At 60.3% G+C, this 8,110-nt stretch overlaps 1 protein-coding gene across 5 annotated transcripts; it reads right to left on the reverse strand.

The window, feature by feature from the left end:
* Positions 1 to 1,828: 1,828 nt before the first annotated feature.
* RAB26 (RAB26, member RAS oncogene family) lies at positions 1,829 to 7,848 on the reverse strand. 5 transcript variants are annotated; one of them, XM_084882485.1, is made up of 9 exons: positions 7,461 to 7,847; positions 6,287 to 6,397; positions 3,947 to 3,988; positions 3,798 to 3,864; positions 3,608 to 3,660; positions 3,178 to 3,243; positions 3,035 to 3,091; positions 2,857 to 2,943; positions 1,829 to 2,751 (listed from the first exon to the last, which is right to left on the reverse strand). In XM_084882485.1, exons 1-9 carry the CDS (start codon positions 7,653 to 7,655, stop codon positions 2,695 to 2,697), a joined length of 735 nt encoding a protein of 244 aa, XP_084738611.1. In that variant the 5' UTR covers positions 7,656 to 7,847; the 3' UTR covers positions 1,829 to 2,694. The 5 variants fall into 5 exon arrangements, with proteins under 5 accessions (XP_084738611.1, XP_084738610.1, XP_084738613.1 ...); XM_084882484.1 differs by having other exon boundaries at positions 2,857 to 2,933; positions 7,461 to 7,846; XM_084882487.1 differs by lacking the exon at positions 3,608 to 3,660 and having other exon boundaries at positions 7,461 to 7,848.
* Positions 7,849 to 8,110: the final 262 nt, after the last annotated feature.

Here is an 8,110-nt window from a genome sequence, read left to right on the forward strand (position 1 = left end):
TCCGCAGCGCTTTGGCGACCACCCTTAAGATTTGGAGCACAGAACCAGTAAAACAAGGGAAATCCATCACATACCCTCTAGTCCACCTTTTTTCTCTACATTTCTCAGTTTGCCCGATTTGGGATTTTCTTCCTCTGGGGGGATAATGCTTACATCTGCCTCCCAACTAATTGAACAGGAACTTGCACCTTTCTTATCTCTCCCCCAATGTAGATATAGCTCCCAACAGCCATTCTTTGCCCGCTCCCATAACCTACACATTCGACATAAAAGGGCAACACAGATAGCTCCTCTCCTAGTAACCCTGGGAATCACCCCAGGAGTCGGGACTGGCATAGGAGGGCTGACTACTGCTCTTTCATATATTTTTTTAAATATATTTTTATTGATTTTTTTACAGAGAGGAAGGTAGAGGGACAGAGAGCTAGAAACATCGATGAGAGAGAAACATTGACCAGCTGCCTCCTGCACACCCCCTACCGGGGATGTGCCCGCAACCAATGTACATGCCCCTGACCGGAATCGAACCTGGGACCTTTCAGTCCGCAGACCGACGCTCTATCCACCGAACCAAACCGGTTTTGGCTGCTCTTTCACATTTTGAAACACTATCCTAGGACTTACAAGAGAGCTTAGCCCTAGCCAGTTTGGCTCAGTGGATACAGCATCAGTCTGAGGACTGAAGGGTCTGGGGTTTGATTTTGGTCAAGGACAGATGCCCACATTTCGAGCTTGGTCCCCAGTAGGAGGCGTGCAGGAGGCAGCCAATGAATGATTCTCATCATTGATGTTTCTGTCTCCCTCTTTAAAATCCATAAAAATGCATTTTTAAAAAAATAGGGCTCAGACAATATTGCTGTAAGTTTAGTTAAAATCCAAGACCAAATTGGTTACCTTGCAGCTGTAACATTACAGAACAGACGAGGCTTAGACCTGCTGACAGCTGAGAAGGAGGTCTTTGTCTCCTCCTGGTAGAGTGCTGCTTTTACATTAACCGGTCAGGACTAGGCAGACATGCAGCTCAGAAGTTGACAGAAATGGCCACTAAAATTAGAGAATGTCAGTCCAACACCTGGGACTCAGCTAAAAAGTATGAATCGGTATACCCGACTGCTTCCTTTTAGAGGTCCATTCACATTCATATTCCTTAGTCTGCCTTGGGCCCCGTTATTCTGCGGCACTTTTCTTTATTTCTCCAGGGCCGTTTCCAAGCTTTCGCCAACCATCCAAACGGAACCAGAACCTCACCCCGACGGCAGGGGACCAATACCTCACTCGGGCGACTACTACCAAAATCTGCCCCATTTCGCCTTTGGCGCCCCCAGCCAGCCTGAAGCAGACACAGAAGAAACCACCTCTGCCCCCATTCCATAAGCAAAAGATCTGGACACGCAGTGAACCAGACTTCCTTTAGACATCCTCCTTGACTAAATGCAGTAACTTTCCATCATACCCCCTCAGAAAAAAGCCCACCCGGGGTCCTATAAAGGCCCTGACTCTCCGACCGCTCAGGGGAGATGCCCTTTGGGGACTTAGCCCATCTGTTTGCAGGTGCCTTAATACACTTAAAATTCTTTACTTCATCTGGCTTCCTCCTCCACCCAACTAACCCTTTCTGACAGGATTAATTGGCCACTGAGAGCTTCTTCGTTGGGTCTTATGGAGATTGCCATGTGCTCCTTGGATGGCACGGAGGTTCCCAGCAGCCCTGCTCTGCGTTCTTCCGTGGGCATATTCTTGGGTCTCCACCTGGTTGTGAGGGAGTACCACCAGGACGCGGGCTCTGCCGAGAGCTCTACAAGGCGATTTAAACAGACGAGACGGGCACTCCAGAAAACACAACTTTATTCGCTAGGACCGAAAACAAAGGCTGTCTGTCAACAAGGCTCGAAGATTTCAGCGTAAGGTGTAGTGCATCACCAGCCCTCTCAGCTTGACTTCGCCAAGTCCAGTCCTCAGCCGTGTGAAGGCGGCACCTCCGTCAGCAGGCGAGGGCTGGCGGTCCTCGTTTACCTGCCATTTTTGTGATTTACCACGTGCTATTCCTTGTGTTACAAAAGCCATCGTCTTGGCATCCTCCAAGGGCACAGGAGAGAAGATCCTGTTGATCGAACCAGAGCCTCCCAGTGGGCGGGCTGGGAGCACGTGCCCCTGGTCCATGGCACAAACGCATGTGATTCTCAGGGAAGTCCTCTGCTTGGGGCATGGTCAGGAGTCCTGCCATTCTCTGCCTGGGCAGCAAGCATGAGCAGCTGAAGACATGGCTTTTTAAGGGGTTAGAAACTGCGGCCTACTTGTAAAAACCGAGTATGTCCAGGAGGGGGCAGCAGAGGCACCAAGTGCCCTGCACAGTGCATCCCTTCCTACGGTAGCTTTTCCGTGAAGGCCTTCGGGGTAAGGCTCTCAGGCAGCAGCAAGAGAAAGAGGGCTGCACACCCGCTAGCTCCCTGGAGCCCCTTTGTTAGGGCTGAGGTTATACAGATTGCAACACAGACAAGGGAAGGGCTAGGCCGGTGGTCGGCAAAGTCATGAGTCAACAGAGCCGCTGTTTGCCGACCACGGGGCTAGGCTCAGCCTGAGAGTCCTGGAAACCCTGGGGTTGACGGCTGGGTGACAAGTAGAGGGCCCGCCGACCAGCTTTCCCTGGCTCAGGGTCTGCAGCAGGAGGCCCTGCGGCCCTCCCTCTGGACATAGTCATGCAGCTGGAAGTGGAGGTCGCTGGTGCTCTTCGTGGAGCGCTGCTTCAGCTCCCTGCGGGACAGGGGGAACCGTGGAACCGGGGGGCCAGCACCCCCAACGGGGATTCAGATCCCGGGTCTGAATCTGGAGGCCTTCCCGGTGACCGCGAGGACTCACTTTGCTATCGCTGTGAAGGCCAAATCCACGTTGAGGCCCATCTTGGCGCTGGTCTCCATGAAAGGCAGCCCATACTCCTGCAAAGAGCTGCTGCCAGCCAGGTGGCAGCCTGGTGGGGACAACCCGGGCCCTACAGCCCCAGGGGGCACCCCTAGCCACCCACCTCGCCCAGACTCACCTTGGCCAGCTTCTCCCCGTCCTCCCTCTTCACCACACGCTCCTGGGCAGAATCCACCTGCCACGGGGATCTTGGTGAGAGCCAGCCTCAGGCTCCCCACCCCCCCATAGAGCCGGGAGAAGGGGAGAGGCGGGGGTGCCCACCTTGTTGCCTAGCAGCATGAGCACCACATCGCGCTGGGCATACTCTTGGATCTCGGTCAGCCAGGCCTGTCATGGGAGAGCTGAAACCAGACTGGAGGCTGGTGTTCTCCACACCCCTGGCTTCTCCCCGCCACACCCACACAGGGCCTCTGACAGGAAAGGCCCAGACATTCAGCCATGGGCCGCGCTGAGACACTCCTGACAATCCAAGGTGGTTGGGCTAATGGAGCTGGAAGGTCTCCCAGGCCGCCTCCAGCTCATACTCTAAACCGGGGCCACCAGGAGCCCAGAGGGGCCCTCCGCCCCCCTTCCTGCTGTCAGCAGGGTCCTCAGACCATCTACCTAAACGAGTCTGGAGTGGAACCAGGACCCATCATGGCCTCTCACACCACACACACACTCACCAACCCAGGAGGAAGCAGCCACTGACCTGGATGTTGTCAAAGGAAGCCTTGTTGGTGACATCATAGAGCAGTAGCAGTGCTGGGGGCAGAGGGCCAGTGAGGACACCTCCAGTCACCCACAACCCTCCTCTGAGCAGAAGCCTAAGGGAACAGGGCACGCACAGACACAGACCACAGCCCCGACTCCGGGGCCCGGGACCCTGCCCGGGAGCTCACCGTGTGCGTCACGATAGTAGGCGTGGGTGACACTGCGGAACCGCTCCTGGCCAGCTGTGTCCCAGATCTACGGCGACAGGGACAGGCCGGGGGTCAGGCCTGCCCGGCCCTCCTCCGGGCCCTCAGCTCACCCTCCCCCAGGTGCTCACCTGCAGCTTCACCTTCATGCCATCCACGTCCAGAACTTTGTTCTGAAACACAACCAGCCAACTCCAGTAACGGGCCCAGTGCCATGTTCTGGCAGGGGCTGAGGGGAGGGGAGGGGAGGGGGGAGGCAGACAGTGCAGGCCAGGGACTGAGCCTGAAGTTGATGAGCCCCTGAACTGACTCTGCCCCCAACGCCCACGTGGCTCACCTCCCTCTTTGCCCCACAAGGTAACACTTCCCCTGGAACCCGAGTCCGAGAGTCAGCCAGCTCTCCCTGGTGCCTCTGGGGAGCCCCTCCTGATAGTCCATGCTCAGGGGGCACCGGCCTCTCTCCTGCTCTGGTGGCCATGCTGATAGACTCGCAGGGTGTCTAATCCTGGGCCAGGCTGTCCTTCCTCTGCCCACCCTGCAGCCTGGCACATGCCCCGCCAGCTCCATGGCCCCTTGCCACCACCCACCACAGTCAGTCACTCACTCCAGCTGCTCTGACCCTCTCCCAGCACCTTGCAAGCCTAGCCCCTTCACCCTAGCCTGCCCTCCTCGCCCTGGTACCTATCGATTCAGCCTCACCCCACACTCCTGTCCCTTACATGCTCCCTGGAGTGTAGACCCCAGCCCCCTTACCGAGGACTGGCATCTCTCAGCTCTGCAGGTGCTGCTGCTTTGGCTTAAAGCCATTGGCATGATATTGGGAGTCACCCACCGTGTGATCCCAGGTCCACGACTAGCTCTCTGTGCTTCAGCTCTCCCACCCACACATGGCGATAACCAGGCACCCATCCCAGAGCTGCTCCGGTGACTGTGAGTGACTATGTGCAAAGCACTGAGAACTGTCTGGCCCAGAGTGACAGCTAAGAGCATTTGTTCCAATGTATTTAATTTAACGTATTTATTATTGATTTTAGAGAGGGAAGGAAACATCAATCAGTTGCCTCCCAGACGTGCCCCGGCTGAGCCTGGGCACCTTTGTTCTGACTTAAAAGCTGCGCTCTACATGGGGATGGCAGTTCTCCGAGGACAGGGTCCAGGGCAGCAGACAGAGTGCAGACTCTGTCCCGTACACAGTGGTGCTCACTGTGTGTTCGCTGCCTGGCCTCGCTCTCCAGTCAGCCCTGGAGGTGGTGGCCCACCCCTGGTTTCCACTCGCTGGGTGGGGATGAGGAGCCACTGTCTCCCTTCTCCCAAACTGCTGCTGTCAGGCGCTTCTGGGTCTCCAGGGAGCCGCGCCCGGCCATCTGCCAGGCTGCGGAGGACACCCCTCCTCCCCTGACGCCGGGGACAGAGGTATGAACCAGCTGCCTCACCTCCCTCACCGCTGCCCCGGAGCCCAGAGGGAGGGGAGAAGGGGGAAGAGGGCCAGAACAGGCACAGGTCCGCCTGCCCTGGGCCCACACAGCCCCCTGACACCTCAGCCTCTACGCCTCCTCCCAGAGGATGGAGGGGCCTTGTCCCCCTAAAGAGAGTGGCTCCCAGACTGGAGGGAACCCCCCTTTGCTATCCCCGGAATAGGCCTCCCTCCCAGCCTCAGAACAACTGGGTCTAATTAAAGGGTGAGAAAGATGCAAATTCAGGATTTGCAGGGAACACAGCAGCACTTACACAGCACCTCAGCGCTGGCCCCGGCATTTAGACTGATGGCAGAGGTGGGAGCCCTGAGGCTGGGGCCCTGCGAGCCTCATTTCCTGCTGACCCCATAAGCGGCCTGGGTGCTGGCAGGGCTTTGGAGCCAAGAATCCAGGGGCACCCCCAGAAGAATCCCAGGACGCAGCCCTCCTGCTAGGGGCGGTAAGGGGGCTGGCAGGGGAGATGAGCTGGGTAAGAATATTTCCCATGAGCCTCCTCACCCAAGGGCAGGGACCTCTGCCCTAAGCACCCCTCCGTCTCTAGATAATACCCTTTCCTCAGCTGCTGGACCGGTATGTGTTCAAGGGCCACAGCCACCTGTCCTGGAGGTGCTGGACGGCCTGCCTGGCACCTCCGTGGGGCAGCAATGCTGGCCTCCCAAGTGAACATGGACCTTGAATTCCCTCTGCCAGCTCTGGGGGCACCAGTGACCACCTCCCCAGAGGCACAGGTCAGAGCCGCACGGTGTGCCAGCCCCGCGCACAGGGATGCCGTCTCTGCTTTGGTGGGATGGAGCCACCATCTGTCTCCGACAGCCTAGGATTTTCAGAAGGCAGGCAGCTTGATGGCTATGGCATTCCACCTCCACCCTGACCTGGGAGCCAGGGGCCCTCTGAGCCTGGAGTGCCACAGGGTATGGAGAACCAGCTGCCGGGGAGGGGTGCTGGGAGAACTCCATGAGCTGGTGCTGGGGGCCCAGGACACCAGTCTCCACTCACCCGGAAGTCGATGCCCACGGTAGAGATGAAGGTCCCTGCTAGGAAAGCCCCGTCCTTGAATCGCACCAGCAGGCAGGTCTTCCCCACGCCCGAGTCCCCCACCAGCATGACCTGAGGGGAGCAGGAGGGGCAGAGGTTTAGGGCCCAGGGGACCCGCGTGCAGGCCCACTCAGAGGGGTGTCTAGTCCTCCCTGAGCTGGCCTCCTCAGAGGGAGGCTGAGTGAGGGGCGGGAATGGAGAGGGGCATCCAGGCCCACAGGATGGGCCCCAGGACTTGGGTTTAGGATGGGGGTAGGGGTGGGGGACGACACAGCAGCTATGATCCCAGCTGGTCTGCACCTCCAGCTTCTACCTGCGTCTACAGGTCCTGTCCCCTCTACCCCAGAAAGAGGCACGTCTCCATCAGGAGGGAGTGGGGGCAGATGCCTCCATCCAGGCCCTACCTGACCCCCACGCCGGGCCCTGAGCACCATGCCTGATCTAGAAGGGAGTGTCTGGGGAGAAGAGTCTGGGGATTGGTGGCTGGGGACCTCCTAGGAGGCCTGTGGGGGCATCTGTGCCAGAGGGTTTCCGATCTGGACCAGACTGGGAGGAATGTGCCACTTGAGGGTCAGATCCTGTCAGAGGGACCTCAGTCAGATCTGTGGACAGGAAGGGGCAGTCAGGCCTAACCCCTCCTCCACCCCTTCAGTACCCCTCCCCATCCTGCTGCCAACGGCCCCCCAAACCCAAAGATGGTCCTGCCACCCCCATCCCTGTGCCACACACACACACTCACACACACTCTTTCACAAGCTTCTACAGCCCCCGGGGCGAGGGAAAGCAGCATATGGTAAATAATGAGATTGGCCCCCGGCGGGGGAGGAGACAGTGCGGAGCGGGTAGAGAGCTCCTGATCTGACTTCCGCAGGACCCCTTATCCCGCCCCGCAGTCTGGGGGTAGGGTGGGGGGCAGGCCTGTTGGGTATCCCAAACCCAGGACTGACAGCTGTGTGTGTGTGTGTGTGTGTGTGTGTGTGTGTGTGTGTGTGTGCTGCGCTGTGCCAGCCGCTCCAGCCCCGCGGGGCCGGGGATCCGCAGGGCCCAGCACCCCCGCCCGGCAGCCTCCGGACCAGCTCCCGCCAGACACCACCTGCTGCCGCTCGCATGGGGGGCGGGGGTTTGCCCGGCTCACCTTGAAGGCGACGTCGTAGAAATCGCCACCGCCGCCCAGGGAGGGCCGGCCGGGCGGCGGGGGCCCGTTGGGCGGCCCCGGGGGGCCGAGGCGCGCAGTCCCGGGGCGCGCCGCCCGGGGTCCGTTGGCGGCGGGGAGCACCGAGGCGGGGGGCGCGCTGGCCCCCTTGCTCTTGGGAGTCTTCTTCCTGGACATGGCCTGCGGGGGGCACTCAGTGCTCTCCCTCTGCGGTCGCCGCACACGCACCCTCGGCCGCCCTGCTCCCTGCTCCCACGGAGCTCGTCCTGGACCCGGACCCGGACCCGAACCCGTCCCGCGGCGGCGGCCGGGGCATCCTGGGCGCTGGGCTCTCCACCCCCCGCCGCCCACAGCCCCGCAGCCACTCACCCCCGGCCTCTCGCCGCCGCCGCCAATGGCTGTGCGGAGGCGGGGCCATGCAAATGAGCCGGCCTCCCGGGGGCGGAGCCAGGAGGACCCCCACAGCCCCCACCCTCACCGCGCCGCGCGGAGTGAGCGGGTCTGTGCGCTCTCCCCGGGGCGCCGCTCCAGGGCCGCCCGGGGCCCGGGCCGCGGTATGGGGCTGGGGGTCCGGGCAGCGGTAGGGGGCAGGGGGCCCGGGCAGCGGTAAGGGGCAGCGGGCCCGGGCAGCG

The sequence above is a fragment of the Pipistrellus hanaki genome (genome assembly GCF_964339955.1).
Source record: "Pipistrellus hanaki genome assembly, chromosome: 4".
NCBI lineage: Eukaryota > Metazoa > Chordata > Mammalia > Chiroptera > Vespertilionidae > Pipistrellus > Pipistrellus hanaki.